The following is a 17081-nucleotide window of genomic DNA, read 5'->3' on the forward strand; positions in this document are numbered from 1 at the left end:
ATATATATATATATATATATAGGCCCTGCTCCAAGAAATTTCTCACTCAAGAAAGATTAAATAAATAGAATGAATAGATGGAATGGGAGTTTTTTTTATTTCCTCAAATTACCATCTTCACTTTCTGGCATCAGTTAAGAATTAACGAGGGAAACAAAATGCAACACAGCACTATAGAAACTAGAATCCCAACAGGTTCAGAAACTGAACCAAATTTCACTTGACACCTCTATTTTCTTGTATCCTGGATTTACCATCTGTAAAATGTTAGAATCCTAGCAGCCGTCACCAAGCTGTTTTGCTTCTGATTAGTCAACTTAACCCCTTTTACCGTATTTCTATTGAAATACAATGCCCTTTGTTTCAACTAATTTTGTAAACAATGGCGAATTTAGTGAAATAATTTTACCTTGTTTATGCTGGTGTTTGGAGCATAAATTGACATTTTGATGGAAGGTTTTTAAATCACTTTGACCCTGTTGTTACAATGTTTGTGTTGAAATTCAGTCTTTGTTTCAATTAATGTTGAAAACGATGAAAAATGTTGTCAAAATGTCTTTGTCATTATTAAGCTGATGTTTGGAACATAAATTAGCATTGAATTTTGATGGGTCTACTTTTAAAACAAGGAGCTTGTGTTATAGAACCAGAAGCAGTGGATAGTTTATGTGGTGGTGGTGGGTGAAAGGTTGGGATATATCTGGGGTTTGTTACCCCCAAATACGAAGTGGCCTGGTCTTTTATCTCCATGCCTCACACCACTCTGGTAGCTGAGGGAAAACGCATTGCTGTGTGACTGTTGTTGCTGGACAATGGAAGCCTGCTGCTGCTACTGCTGCTGCTGCTGCTGTCACCTGGCAGAGGGCACTCACCTCCGGTACATATTTCTACTACTACTACTACTACTACTACTACTACCAGCAAAACTACAGTAGCCCCTTATATCACCTTGACACAGATGTTCCTGTTATTTATATAACCATCCGAGATGTTACCATGGTAACTAGGGAGCCTGTTTTACAACTAACAACAGTTGTAAAGGTTCATGTTGACTTTCTCTTCCATCAATTATAGGGATTGAATTAGGTTATAATTAGTAACTGCTGTAACAGCATCGTACTAACGGAATAGTAGTAGTAGTAGTAGTAGTAGTAGTAGTAGTTATTGTTGTGCAGTTAGTAACAGTGGAATGTGGGAGGGTTACTTGGTTTACAAAGGTTTAATGTTTAGGTGCTTGCATGTGATTATATATCTTAACACCTGACATAAAACCCCACCCCTCTTTACTACTACCCTACTCCATCAAGGGTTTCTTCCCTGTTTTCTGAGTTTCTTGGCCACCTCACTTGTGGTGCCACGTAAAAGTCACCCGGTACACTTTGTAAAGTGGTCGGCACCAGGAAGAGTATCCAGCTGTAGATATGAACACAAAATAGGCAGCTGGAGCCTGGTGTGGTCCTCCAGCACTTTGGATCCTGTCAGACTGTTCAACCCCATGTTAGCATGGAAGATGGTCATTGAATGATGATGATGATGGGTATGCAGCTTTGTGTACTTAATGGTTTTGTTGTGGTTAAGAGCAAAGGTTGGATTAACATGGTTAATCTGATAGATCTAATAAGCCAAACAATTACGAGAGAAAGAAATTAATCAATAACAGCCCCCCCCCCCATCAAGAAAAAAAAGATGAAAGGTTAAAGTTGACTTCAGCAGAATTTGAACTCTGAATATAAAGGGTTAGAAGAAATAATGTTCTCTTATAGAGGCATAAGACTTGAAATTTTAGGGGATTTGGGGGCGGAGGTTGGGGCTGGTCAGTTACATCACTTTTGAAAGAATGAAAGGCAATGTTGACCTCAGCAGGGTTTGAATACAGAACATAAAGATGGACAAAAAATATGCTTCTAAACCTTTTGTCTGCCACTGATTCTGCTTCCTCATTGCTTTAACCTTTTAATATTCAGATTTTTCTGTTTTGAATTAATTATGCGTTATCTTGTATCAAGTATTTGATGATATGGTTGTTGATTTTTAGAAAGGCATTGTAGGGTAGCTATGAGAAGCCTGATCTGGCTGATTTGAGCATAAAACAAGGAGAATATTTGAGCCAGATATGGTTGGTTTGAATGCCAAAGGGCCCAGAAGTAATATCACCAAGCGTTCCTCAATGCTCCAACGATTCCACCAGCCTCCTACCATGACAGTGACTTCAACATTTCTTTGTTCTCCAATTTCTATTTCTTTGTCAGCCCCACTGTGAGGGACCCCTCTATGTCTGTACTTTGTTTGCTTTCCTTATTCTCTTGTATACGTATTGTAAATCTTGTACAGCAGTTGTCTGTAACATCAACCAGGATATTTCTGAATTCCTCTGCTTTTTCTCTACCGTTTTTACCTTCCATTCTATGATCGTGTGTGTAATAATCGAGGCCGTTTGTTATGAAACGAGGTGTGGTATAGCTGTTGTTGATGATGATGACAGGCATAGTGTTGATGATGATATTGGTAACGATGATGATGATGATAACGATGTTACTAATTACTGCAATGTTTTCTTTTTAACTCTGTTGTTTATGCTGCAGATATAAAATCATTGCCAGTTTTATGTTCCTTTTTGTGTTGTTTTTTTTTTTAGTTTTAGTTTTATTCTTTTTGTTATTTCCTCGTTTAGTTGTGTGATGCGGAGTTTCTATTTTGGTCGTGCGTGTGCGTGAGTGTGAGTGAGTGAGTGCATGTTTGTGTGTGTGTGTGTGTGTGTGTGTGATAAGGTATTTTTATTGGTGTGTGGTAGTGAGGGTGGTGAAATTGTGTGTGTGGTAGTGAGTGCATGAAAGTGTGTTTATGTGTATGGCAACAGCATCATGTTTATGGATGTGTGGTTGTGTACCCGTGAGCGCACAGTGGTATGTGTGATAGTGAGAAAGAGCTTGTATGTGTTGTTGTCGTTTACCCCCATCCCCCCCCCCCAGTTATAACACCCTGTCTTATTTCTTGATTGGTATCCTATAAATATTTAGAATAACCTCAATGTCAAGTACACCCATCCCTTTTAAGTTAACTGGGTACTCTAAACCTCCTGCCATCCCACCACTGCTTTTTTTTCTTCCTTTATCGCTCTCTTCCTCTCCCAACCCTTCTTTCCAGCTATTCCAACCCACCAGCCGCCCTGCCAACCTCACCATTCACCCCTTAGTTAGAAATGGTCCTCGTATATATTTATGCATATATCTATATATGTGTTGCTTTGTGTCTTTGTTCCCCTACTATCACTGGTGTTGGTGTGTTTCCATCCCCATAACTTAACAGTTTGGCAAAATGGAGGTATAGAATAAGTACTGGAATCGATTCATTTGACCAAAATTCTTCAAGACTATGCCCTTGCCACTGTCAAATGATGGATGCAAGTAAAAGACACACACACATATATATATATATATTTATATGTGTTTAAACATTGTGTTTAAACCTTGTGTTGAAACAGATATTGTTGTATTTCAGGATTCTCATTTAAAAATTTTTTTTTTTTGCCAAATAACCACATACACTATATATTCGTTCTTCACTCGCTTATTACTGTTCTTATTCTAACTCATGTCCATTGTCCAGAAATCTTTTGTTACACATCTGTGACTTTTCAGCAAAACTTTCCATCTTCATGTGTGCTCCTGATCTGCTTAGACCATTTTGTTCATCTATGATGTGTATCCTTGTATGCCTCCCTGGACAGATTTTTCTGTGTTACAAACCATTCTGTTGCCCACTCTCCACTTTTGAGTTCAGCAATTATCAATAAGTCATTTCCTGGAATTCTGCCAAAAGACACAAGTTGTCAATAAGCAGCTTGAACTATTGTTTCATTTTAACCCATCTGTTAAAATACATCGTTTCAATTAATTCTGAAAATAACAAAGAATTTGGTAAAATACCTATCGAGTAAGATGGTATCTGGAACATCAATTAACACGGAATTTTGACAGAAAGTATTAATTTAGATCAGTTTAGGATAGGGAGTTTGTATAATAGATTGAAAAGGAGTCCCAGGGAGGTTGGAATCAAACGGTTTAAAAAAACAAAAATGTGGCCATGCTGGAGCACCGCCTTTAGTTGAACAAATCAACCCCAGGACTTATTCTTTGTAAGCCTAGTACTTATTCTATCAGTCACTTTAGCTGAACCGCTATATTACGGGGACGTAAAGACACCAACATAGGTTGTCAAGGGATAGTGGTGGGACAAACACACACTATATATATATATATATATACGACAGGCTTTTTTCAGTTTCCGTCTACCAAATCCACTCACAAGGCCTGGGTTGGCCCGAGGCTATAGTAGAAGATACTTGCCCAAGGTGCCATGCAGAACTATGTGATTGGTAAACAAGCTGCTTACCACACAGCCACTCCTGTGCCTATATACAAGGTTTATATACGCACGCGCACACACACACACAGCTGCAATTTATATATAGATATATAAATGCAAAACTTGTTATCAATTGAAAAATGCTTGAGGCATATTCAGACCTGTAAGAAAGCCTTTCATAGAATTCTGTCATGGAGAAAATTTCTTGCTGTAGACAAATACACAGTCAGCTTACAGCACTCCCTTTTATATATATATATATATATATATATATATACATATATATACACACATGTATGTGTGTATCTCTCTTTTACTTGTTTCAGTCATTTGATTGTAGCCATGCTGGAGCACCGCCTTTCGTTGAACAAATCGATCCCACGACTTATTCATTGTAAGCCTAGTACTTATTCTATCGGTCTCTTTTGCTGAATCTCTAAGTTATGGGGACGTGAACATACCAACATCGGTTGTCAAGCGATTGCTGGGAGACGGACACACACACACACACATATATATATATATATATGATAGGCTTCTTTCAGTTTCCGTCATTGACCAAATCCCCTCACAAGGCTTTGGTCGACCCAAGGCTATAGTAGAAGATACTTGCCCAAGGTGCCACGCAGTGGGACTGAACCTGGAACCATGTATAAATAAAACTCTTAGATGCACATGAATGTAGGTAGCATAATTTTAGTTTATCAACAATGAGAGATAATTAATCTCTGAGACTACGCAATACGGAACATGTAGTAATATGAATTTATGTCTGTATAAATTATATAACGTGTGTGTGTGTGTGTGTGTGTGTTTAACATTTCCATCCTGCTTTCTCCCACTCCAGTCCTAAAGCCATTTCTTGTGTATCTCTTTAGCATTTTTCCTTTTAAACCTCCTCCTCCTTCTCCATCCACTTTTTTTAGCATTTTTCCTTTTAAACCTCCTCCTCCTTCTCCATCCACTTTTTTTCTTTTACCGTTCCATCGCCATCAAACTTCAGAATGCTGGCTGAACCTCAGCAAGGTGTTTGGTGAGGCTGGATGAAGGTGCAAGGTATGGCACCTGATAGTGAACTCACACGCACACACAAATCTCTGCTGGATTTGTTACAAAGAACTGTAGAAATGGTTTGCTGGCTAGCTGGCTGAACTGGGGTGGGGTGGGAGATGCAGAACCAAATAAGGAACCTTCCAGACCAGACCTGTAAACGCTTCCACACACACTTGTTGTTGTTGTTTACAGCAAAATATTTTGATATATTTCCAACAAGTTCTCACATTCAATGGTTCAGTTTGTTTGTTTGTATTTTTTCGGCTTTTGTTTGTTGTTTTTTTTGGGGGGTTATTTTCTTTCGTTTTTATTTTTTCCAGTTTAAATTATGAATGGTTTTCTTGTAAAAAAATGAAAGCAACACAACCTCTTCCTCTTCCTTTTCCCTTCTGACATATTTCATCTTCTCCAGTTTAACATTTAACATTCCTCCCCATTGCTCTACACACCCTCCCTCCTCTCTCTGACTCCTTTCTATATATTTCCTCACTCTCTCTCTCACACACTAACATGGCCTCTGCTACTACATGCTCTCTCTCTCTCTCTCTCTGGATTAGCTTGATTTACAAGACAAACCAATACTAAACAGCTATATAGACATGATAGATAATTCAACTCAGTCCAGATTGCTTGGTCTGAGATGAGATTAATTAGCGTTAACGAGAGGCTGACCTGAAATAATCTACTGATAATCCTAAATCAAAACAAGTGCGTATATGTCTGTGTCTATCTGTTTGAGTGTGTGTGTGAGAGAGAGAGATGCAAATAAACCCCTCCCTCAACTGTTCCCACTCTTGAGATGGTGGTAGTGGCGGTGGTCGTGATGGTTTTTCCTCTTTCTAATCTCTGTAGATATTCCTGTTTCAATGAAATGTTGTGTGGGAGAGAGAGAGAGAGAGAGAGAGGGTGTTTGTGTGTGTGTGTGAGAGGTCAGTACCGCTGTAGCCCTTTGTTGTTCTGGGGGTAACTGGGAATGTTGGTTAAATTAAAAGGGGTCATATACCATGTTATTAAAAAAAATTCTTCATTGAAGTTTTCCCACTTATTTTGAGAAAAGAAAACCAAAGAAAATGGTAGGTAGCAAATTAATGAGTCTAAAAAGGAAAGAAAAAAGGGGGAGGGAGGGGGCAAGGTCTTTTGCTATGTCAGCAGGTTTTGTTAACCCTTTAGCATTTAATCTGACCATGTCAGGCCCAGATATTTCACCTGTTTTATATCCAAACAGGTTGGGTCCAATCTCTCACACCTACCCTACAATGTCATTCTGAAAAATAAACAATTACATCACCAAAATCTCAAAGCTGTGGGATAATCCATGATTAGTTCAAAACTATGAATAAATAAGGATTACATTTGACTGAGTAATCTGAATAAGCTGGGTGCTGAAGGGTTAGATTATGTGGAGGGCTCTCGAAGTGGAGGGTGTGGGAGAGATTTCTGTGACCCATTCATTTCTTTTCTGTATGTCAGAGTATGCTAGATGGCCCTTAACTAAGCAGGAGTGAGATACATTTGGAGTATTAGAACTGTGGAGTTTCCCCAAAATGTCCTGTGGGTCATGGACCTGCAGAACCGACCTGGTGTCACACCACTACCCCTCCACCATCACCACAAGAATAAAATACCAATTATAGATGAGAATATAGAAAATCCTTGAAACTGAACTGTTAACTGAAGACACCACCACCACCACCACCACCACCACAGTCACTATTTCTGCTGCCAATCAATATTCCCCACCACCCTCAGTCACTGATGTGACTCAACATATAAAAATATCAATACAGATTAGGACAGAAGAACCGACAAAAATACCACATTTGTATGATGCAATACTGACTTATGTGTGTGTGTGTGTGTGTGTGTGTGTGTGTGGGAGGGTGTATGTGTATATGAGGTTGTCTCTTTACAAGAGAGAGAGAGGGTGTCCATATGTATACATGTGTGTATATTAGGGGTATCTATGCTTGTGTGTGTATACAACCCCCACCCACACACACACATACACACATGGTTAGTCTATATTAGCCCATAAGGAGCATAGGGCCAGTTTCCCTGTATGTATGTATGTATATATATATATATATATATGTATATACATCACACACACACACATACATACATGATGATAAGTGAAGAACGAAGTAGTTGGTGTTGCATGGATTCCTTTATTCCATGGTTTATAATTGTTTTAACATGGAGACAATAAATCAAATGATATGTATGTAGACATGGATGAGAACAGTGATGTACTCATGTCCACTACACACACACGCACACATACCAATTAATGCATGTATTGAACCATCAGCTTATGACACAGCAGTGCAGTCTACCTGGCCGGAAGTGGGTACCACAGGTGTAAATGATGAATGGATGCTGCATCAACTTCACAGTAGTCATTAACACCGAACAACTGACACATTAACACTTCGTCTTCTTCCTCTTCAAACTCCTTCTTGTGGTACACCCCTGCATCTTGTCCTGCAGTGTTGATGCACGCTCTATTTAGAGATGTAGTGTGAAATGGTTAGATTCCATCGAATATACCTTTCCATCCATCGACCCAGAAAGGCTGACAGGACCAGGTTGACCTGACCAGGACCTCAACATGGAGCACTAAGGCTTTCTATTCTATGTTTTCATGATTTCACCCACTGAGTTGCCTTGCTTAGTTCTGTACACTTATGCCTCACTCTGATGTGTCGCATGGAATTGTAGGAGCTGCTGTGTATCCTTTTCTACTCTCGGCACAAGGCCTGAAATTTTTGGGGAGTGGGCTGTCGATTAGATCAACCCCAGTATGCAACTGTTACTTAATTTATCGACCCCCAAAAGGATGAAGGGCAAAGTTGACTTTGGCAGAATTTGAACTCAAGGTTGCTGTGTATCAGTGTCCAAAACCATTATCTATCTTGGCATTACAATTTTCATGTGACTTCATATGGCCCACATATCCTGCTTTTGACAACAGAAAACGATCACATACAATACACACCCAATGTTCACTGTTGATTACAGTTCCAATTGTTCCTTCTCAACAGCCCCTTTTAAGTTCATAGTGCTGAACCATCTTTTTCTCCCAAGCATAATATATAATATATAATATTTACACACACACACACACACACACACACACACACACACACACACACACACACACACACACACACACACACACACACATATACATGTATGTATGTATATATGCATGTTTTCATACATACACACACACACAAATATATATATATATTTATGTGTGTATATAAAACCATTGTAAGTTTGTTTTCCATCACCACCCAGTTGTGCCCCCCCCCATCTCACCTCCTAAATATAATCATTTCACATTTCAATTTTCAGCCTCAACTGATGGGGGTCAGTTTTCTCCTTCCAGCCCTCTTGAGTTGATCATTAAACACACCAGTGCTATAATAATGAGTGTGTGTGGTGGGGTTATTGGTTGCAGTAGGGGTGTTGTTATTTATTGTAGTAGTTTAATAATAATAATAGTAATTGTTGAAGTAGTAATTGTAGTGGTAGTAATAGTAGTAGTAGTAGTATTGGTTGTAGTGGTGGTGGCAGTTATTGTGATGGCAATCATTGTAGGTCTATTATTGGTTGTAGCAGGATTGGTGATCAGGAAGATATAAACAACATATTTCTTATACATAAGCAGCAGCAGTGGTAACAGTAGCAGCCACAGTGACATCATCATCATCATCATTAACAGCAACAGCTGTGTGATGATGCCACACTAATCAGCTTAACTAATTAATCTGTTGTTGTACTGTTATTTACAGCTGTTGCCAGCCTTCTTCTTCTTCCAGGATGTATTACAATGCACGTGCTGCACTGGGTTGAACACCACTACATCACTTTGATATGTTTATCGTTATGAATACAGCAAATAGTGGCAGTGGTGGTGGTGGGGGTGTTTACATGAAGTGCGACAGAAAGAATATATAGAAGTATGAAAAGGACCTTAGTATATTACTGGTATTTGAGTAAAAAAAAAAGGTGCTGGTAGTAGTGGGTATTGGTTAGAGAAATGGACCTCAATATATTGCTGGTATTCTGGGAAAAGGGAGGGTATTGCTCTGCTGGGTCCTAGTATACAACTGGTATTTAGGTAAGCAGGTAGCTACTTGGACCTTGGTATACAGATGGTATTTAGGTAAGAGGGAAAGTATTGGTCAGTGGACTTGACCCTATTATATAACTGGTAATAAGGTAAGGTTGGCTATTGGTCCACTGGGCCAAAGTATTTAAGATAGAATTTAGGTAAGAGGACCGGGACTTGGACCTCAGTATATAGCTGGTATTTATTTAATTGATGTTTCAAAGAATAGGGATGACAAAGGCCCTCGTTAAGATTTGCCTAGATTTCAAGTCATTAATTAAAATATTTGTTTTAGAGATGTTAACGATGCCACCATCACCACCACTGCAACGGTTGTTGTTCTTACCATCTCTTCTGCTATTACAACTGCCACCATAACCACTGCTGCTGCTGCTGCTGCTACTACTACTACTTAAGTGTTTTGTTAGTTTCCACTGGAGAACGTTCAGCTTCCTGATTTATCCCCCCCCCCTCCTCTCCCCTCTTCCCATGCAGAATATGTTGAGAGTTGAGTAATGTGATCTTTCTCTAATGTGTGTGTGTGTGTGTATTTAGGTGTGTATAAAGCCAATGTTTTTATGTTTATATATAGAAATTTGTTTTTACACACCACACCAATCTTAAGTGGTGTTATTTAAAAGATGGCCTATATAGCAGTGTTTATGGTTGAGTGGCGCATATATATTTACACACACATGCACACACACACACACACTTGCATATCTATCTATATATTGGCTTGGTGTGCATATATATGTGTGTGTGTGTTTGCATATTATTCTCGTCATTGTTTTAGCTCCACTTTCTATGCAGGAATGGCTGTGATTAAAGAACTTTGCTCTCCCAGGCTTCCTAGTTTTGGTTTCAGTCCCACTGCAGGGCACTGTGGCTGAATATCTTCTACTGTTATAGCTCTGGGCCTAACCAAATTCCCTTGTCGCTGGATTTGGTAGATAGAAATGGAAAGAAGGTTGTTCAATGTGTGTGTGTTTGTGTCTGTTTGTCTTTTCATCTGATTGTGCCTGTGGTCATGTCTTTCTCTCCACTTCTGTTGTAAGTGACCACCTAACTACATTTGTTTAGAATTCGCATTCTATTAATGTGGGTTGGATGGGTTTGTAATGCACCATCCTCCTTGCTCTTTCTTGAGCCCATGTCACCACAGCCTTGAGATCTTTTGATCAAAGTCAACATCATCAAGTTTGATGTAAACAAGCATGGCCAGTGTCCATGTAATAAGCCTGAGTCATTCTCCCCCCCCCCTCTGCCATGCGTCTGTCTTGCCTCTAACTCGCAGACATAGTTGTGTGTCATTAAGAAGTTTGATTCTTAAGCATACGCAATTTCAGGTTTTGTCCCACTGTGTGCCACCTTGGACAGGTCTTTCATTCTATTTTCAAGTTGACCAATGCCTGAATGAAATTAGGTACAATACGGTATGTGAAAACTATGGCAGCCTATTGTGTGTTTGTGTGCAAGGAAAAGTGACTGTTACCTTGATTAGTCTTGTTCAACCCATTCCAGCACAGAAAAAACAGACATAAAACGACAACAAGGTTGTGTGATACAGAAAACATTCTATATATTCTTGAAGAGATCAGTTCTTTTGTTCTTGTTCTCAGAATTGGTGGCACTGTTTGGCTGGAAAGTCATTACGTTTTGTTCTCATAAAAGTTTAACATCAATGGTTTGGGAGAGAAAAAAATTCAATGAATTTTAGCCGAAAAATAACCATTTGTGCCAGATTAAATTAATTTGTCCCACGAGGATAATTAAGCAGAAACATTGGATTATAAATGGAATATCATTTTTGAGAAAAGTAAAGAATAATTCTTGGAATTTGGCTGTGAATGTAACCCTGTTGGGAAATAGCTATTTAGGGATTCAGTTTAGGAAATAAACCATTCCAGAAGAAAGGATCTGGGGAATTGGTTTATAAACTCTGCCAAAAAAAAAAATGAATGTTATCAGATTTTTGTTGGGAATTAAGGAAAAGTTCAATGAATTTTTGTGAGTTTAAATGTGGTCTGTTATTATGAAACTATGTTTGTGTGTGTGTGTGTGTGTGTATACACTGTACTGACTGGTTGTTGGCTCACTTCTGTCCTGACTAAAACTTTAAGTATTTTAATGCATTAAAACTAATTACATCAACCAAAATCTTAAATTGATGGTTATGTAGAACAACACATTGAGCATTGGTTGTCCCTGTTGCACTGGCCTGCAATGCTGTGCAATTGTGCATCACCGTAGTGCAACAGACTATAACTGGCCATGTCTGCTGCGTGCTGTCTGTGTTGAAGAGAAAGCTAAACTATCAGTTTTAAGTCCCCCCTTCCCACCTTGAGTGTTGCTTTTATAGTTCCTTCTTTCTCTCTTTCCATTCCATTTCATCCACATTCCCCAAAAAAACGGCAAAGTTCAGAACCTCATAATTAACTCTTTCCATTTCTCTGACCATCAAACTATTCATTTTGATCACGATCTTGTTCCTAACTTTTGTACTCACTCTCTGCCTGCCTCTCTGTTTGTCTCCTTTGCTCTGTCATAATCCTATGGACCTACAATAGAATCTGCTTTGGTATTTCAAGAAAAGTATTTCTGTTTTCTGAACTGAACTTCCTCTTTGGAATTATAATTTATTTAGCCGAGTATTCCTCAGATACAGGGGTACCATTAACTCTTTGGCATTCAAATTAACCCTGTCAAATGTAAAGCTTACTCATTCACATTCTTTTCACTTCATCATTATCACGCAACCACCAAATTTCCACGATGTGATTGTTTAGTTTTAGAATGACATTGTAGGGCTGGTGTGAAAGGCCAGTTCTGGCTGGTTTGAACATACAACAGGTTACAATATTTGAGCCATATATGGCCAGCTCAAACATGAAAGGATTCCTGTAATTCTGAGACTCAATCATTGTAACAAAGCTGGACCATAAATTATAGACACAATCATCCCAGTTAAGGCTTATATCTGATGTCTTCGTGGACATTTCTGGCTGTTCTTTCTGACACATGGAAATCTTTTGCAATTGACCTCATGAACTTTCTGGGATTGTAATGAATGGTCTGTTGAACTTGCTGGATAAATTCAGCTGTTCTGATGATTTCAGTGTTTAAAATACTTATGTTTTAATACTGGTGACACATTTCCATCTTCAGTCTCTAGCTCCTAACTATGTAGATGAAAAATCTGGCAAGTTTTAAAAATGGAGATATTTCTAAATCGCTATTCTCAGCCTTTATAACCACAACAACAGCATGCCTGTTGATTTCTGGAGTAAGCTGAGGCTCTGCCATTATTATTTTCTGAAACAAAGATTATACAGAGTCAGCAAAACCTGCAACATTGACCCCAAAAAAGCTATGTCCTCAAATACCTTGCGCACCCTCTACATACATATATACACCCTCCTACACAACACACAATACAACAATAATTTCCCAGTGGTATTTGTTGAATTGTTTGTTGTTACAGTTGTTTTTTGTATTATATTCTGTATAAATGTCTGTTGTTGTTGTACTATATTCAGTACACATTGTTGTAGCATTCAATACAGTTCTTTGTCTTGCTTGTATTCCATTTCTTTTTTTTTCTTTTCTTTTTTTCTTCTTTTTGCTTTTAAACTATTTTTATCCTCTTTTATTTATTTTTACAGATAAAAAAACTATTCTTAAAAGTATTTCTGGAAAGTTTTGTTCCGGTCAACTGACAGCCATTATGGGCCCTTCAGGGGCTGGCAAGTCTTCACTGATGAATATTCTTGCTGGATACAGGTATGTTGTTGTTCTTATCTTCTCCTACTTCTTCTCCTTTGTGTCGATCCTGTTTGAAGCTCACTATATCTCTCCAGTAGTAATTATTATTATTATTATTATTATCTCCGTCTTAGCGAAAGCGGAGGTATTGTTTGCAGTTGTGTTTGTTTGTTTGTTTGTTTGTTTGTCTGTGGACAAGATATCTCAAGAACTGTTGGATGGATTCAGATGAAACTTTCAAGGATGTTTGGCCTCAGGGTCACTAAAATATAAGCACAGTAAAATACTGGGGTTGATATAACCAGCTGACCTCTTCACACAAATTTGAAACCCTTCTGCCTGTGTTAGGAACAATAAATACTGTTGCTGTCATTGGCTGCCTTATGTGAAGTTGCTCCAGCTGAGGCTGTCACCTAATTTTAATCCTCTCTGCTGCTGAAGCTCTCTGTATTATTGTCATGAATCACAATCCTCCTTCCTTGTTCTCAGTTTTTGTATAATTAAGTCATCGTTAATTAACCAGCTTGTACTTGATGTTCTCTCTTAACGATATCAAGCAGGGTCCTACTGTCAGACAGGAATGTGTGTGTGTGTGTGTGTGTGTGTGAGAGAGACAAGGGTGTGTGGTGATGGTGGTGGAGTAAAGCACTGAGTGATGTGTGTGAGAGAGAAGCAGTGATTGTGTGTAAGAGAGGGAGAGAACGATGTATATGTGAGGGGGAAAGTCAGTTATGTGTGATGGTGGTGGTGGAGTGAGACACTGAGTGGTGTATGTGGCAGTGGTGGAGTGGGTGAGAGAAAGAGAGTAATGTGTGACAATTGAAATGGAATCTTCCACTTGTCCTGTGATGTTTCAATAATTAACAACTGATATTGCGTCTCTGATGTGTTTCAGCTACTTAATCTACACACCTCGCTCTGACTCACTTCATACACACAAACACTCATCCACTGTTATATACATACATACACACATTGTCATACACACACACTATTGCACACATACTCCTGCACTATCACATATACACATATTTTTCTTTGTCTTACAAATGAGTAATTATTGAGTACTCAGTCTGTTGTGTGGAGTATATTAAAGTAAAATTACTTACTCATATCGTTGTTTCAACATTAAAATTTTGATGTTTTGTGTGTATGTAGGTGTGTGTGAGTGTATATAGCACACACACACAAGGTGTCTCTTACCCCTGAAAAAGATACATACTCGATGCTTACAAAGATATCATTTATTCAAATACAGTTCTTTTTTTTTTTCTTTTCTTTCTGAATGCTTATTTTCAAACTGGTGGTCTTTCTCATCCAAGAACTGCTGCTAACAGGATGCAACAGAATTGCAAACATCAAGAAACATTTTGTTTGATATTTATTTGCATTCTCATTCAGTGGCTGACCACAATTCGTTGACTGTTGCTATAAAGTTTATTTTTTAAGTGTCCCTATTAAAAAATGTCTAGTGGTGTGAGGTCCAGTGAAGGCAGCTGGTATTCTACCTACATACCTACATGTATATGTATATATACATGCATATGTGGGTACAGGACGTCAAAAAAAAAAAAGTGAAAATGAGAAACAAGAACAAAAAACAAAAACATGGAAAACGAACTTTTTGTACAAACAACGAAAGAAACAAATAGAGAAACGAGACAGGCATTCTCTTCATCAGTTGTCCCCTGTTTGAAATGCAGAGTAGATAAAACGGGGGACAGCTGATGAAGGGAATGTCCAACCCATGGCAGCATTGCAAAAACGGATGTTAAACGATGATGATGATGATATATACATACAGGGCTGGCCAAACGTCACCTGACAGTAAATCAAAGCCATTTAATTCTAAGATTTATTTATGCTTAACGACTGAATGAATTTAATAAAAGCATCTAAATAGGAAACATCATGAAAATGGTTGAAACTGAAGTCCTTCTTGAGCGACATGGTTTTTTGATTGGAGTCAATACAGAATTACAAATGGTATTTAAGGAAGTTTGATTTACTGTTGGGTGACTTTTGGCCAACCAATGTGTGTGTGTGTGTGTGTGTGTGTGTGTGTGTGTGTATACAATGTGTGTGAGAGAGAAATGAAATACGTAAAACACTGTTGTTGTTTTCAACAGGACATCCAATGTCAGCGGAGATATCTTGATTAAAGGCAAAGAACGAAACCTGAGAACATTCCGTAAAATGTCTTGTTATATCATGCAAGATGACCATTTGCTGCCCCATCTCAGTGTCGAGGAGTCAATGATGTGTTCTGCTAACCTGAAACTGAATGAGAAGATGAGTAAAGCAGAGAAGCAAAGTTTGGTAAGTAAATATCTGGTGCTTCTTTTACGTTCTCTTATTTACCTCTGTCTGTACACGTTTGTGTACGTCTGTGTTGATTGTTTGTGTCTTGTGTCTGTTTCTCCTTTGTGTGTGTGTGTAGGTGTTGTTTATGTCTGTGTTTGTGTCTCAGTCTTAATCAGTTATTGATGTCCATAGTTATACAGTAATCTCTCAACTATTGCGGGTCTTACATTCCAAAACACCCCACGATCAGTGAAAATCCACTAAGTAGAAACAGTATTATTCTGTATATATTTCTTTTATTCTAAATGCAAAACAACCCCACGGAGGAATCGATGTAAGCTTAATAAACAATAAACTGCAAAATGGCGGGGGGTTCCTGTAGTTGTCTTCTGTTGTTATATTTCTCCATCGACCCTTTAGCATTCAGATTGCTCTGTTGAATGTTAAGGGTTTATTTAGTTACATTCTTTTGAATCGATCCAACATTATCTCAGTTTCAAGATTTTGATGAAAAGTAAATTTAATTCCACTGTATCTCCAACCATGTCCTTCCCCAAAGACATTTCTTTTCTCTTTCCTCACAAATACAATTGTTTACATTGATGTTTTATCAATTTGTAACAATCTATAAATAGATTGTTCCCTCCCCCCTGTCTCCACATCTATCAATGGACTGGTTGATCCCTACCTCCACCCACCTGCTCCATATATATTAATAGAACACATTATCTCCCGTTCAATCCCCCCCCTGTCCCTCAGCACCCCTTGTTATTTTTGTTACTTTTTAAACTTGACCCTGGAACCATTATAGCTTATCTTTGTGGAGTTTACCTGTCAACACAGGTGAGAGCTCTACTTGAAGAAGAACAAGACCAGCCACTTACTCCTTCCTCACCTCTGACCCACTTCTAATTTGTGACATCTTTATCTTTAACATGGCTTCCTTTTAAAAAAAAAATTTTTTTAGATGAACTGCTAAATTTAGTCGATTTGTTTGTGGGTGTGAGTTCAATATCTGGGTCAGTCAAACAATGATTATTATGGTTCAAGGTAAAGAAAAGAATAATTCGTAGAAGAATGACCTTGGTATGGATAATAGAATGGGAACTATCTACTTTCTTTTTTATTTGTTTCAGTCATTTGACTGCGGCCATGCTGGAGCACCGGCTTTAGTCGAAGAAATCGACCCCAGGACTTATTCTTTGTAAGCCTAGTACTTATTCTGTTGGTCTTTTTTGCCAAACTGCTAAGTGATGGGGACGTAAACACACCAACATCAGTTGTTAAGCGATGGGGGAGACAAACACAAACACATACACACACATATATATATATATATATATTATTTTGTTTAAAAGAGTTTCAACACTGTCTATTTTTTATGTTTTATTTATATTCCTGCAGAACCAATGTGGGGTATAGAATATGGAATATACAATATATAATATAATATACAATATATAATATAATATAA

General features: G+C 38.2%; 1 protein-coding gene across 1 annotated transcript in view; it reads left to right on the forward strand.

Annotated features, from left to right (window-relative positions):
* Window positions 1-17081, forward strand: part of LOC106881225 (ATP-binding cassette subfamily G member 4) — a 53485-nt gene that overhangs the window by 27429 nt on the left and 8975 nt on the right. The window contains exons 2-3 of the mRNA XM_014931528.2: window positions 13204-13321; window positions 15433-15622. Coding sequence (XP_014787014.1) covers window positions 13204-13321; window positions 15433-15622 — 308 coding nt within the window. The remainder of the gene's footprint in view (window positions 1-13203; window positions 13322-15432; window positions 15623-17081) is intronic.

Source organism: Octopus bimaculoides, chromosome 20 (genome assembly GCF_001194135.2).
Source record: "Octopus bimaculoides isolate UCB-OBI-ISO-001 chromosome 20, ASM119413v2, whole genome shotgun sequence".
In the NCBI taxonomy this organism is placed as follows: Eukaryota; Metazoa; Mollusca; class Cephalopoda; order Octopoda; family Octopodidae; genus Octopus; species Octopus bimaculoides.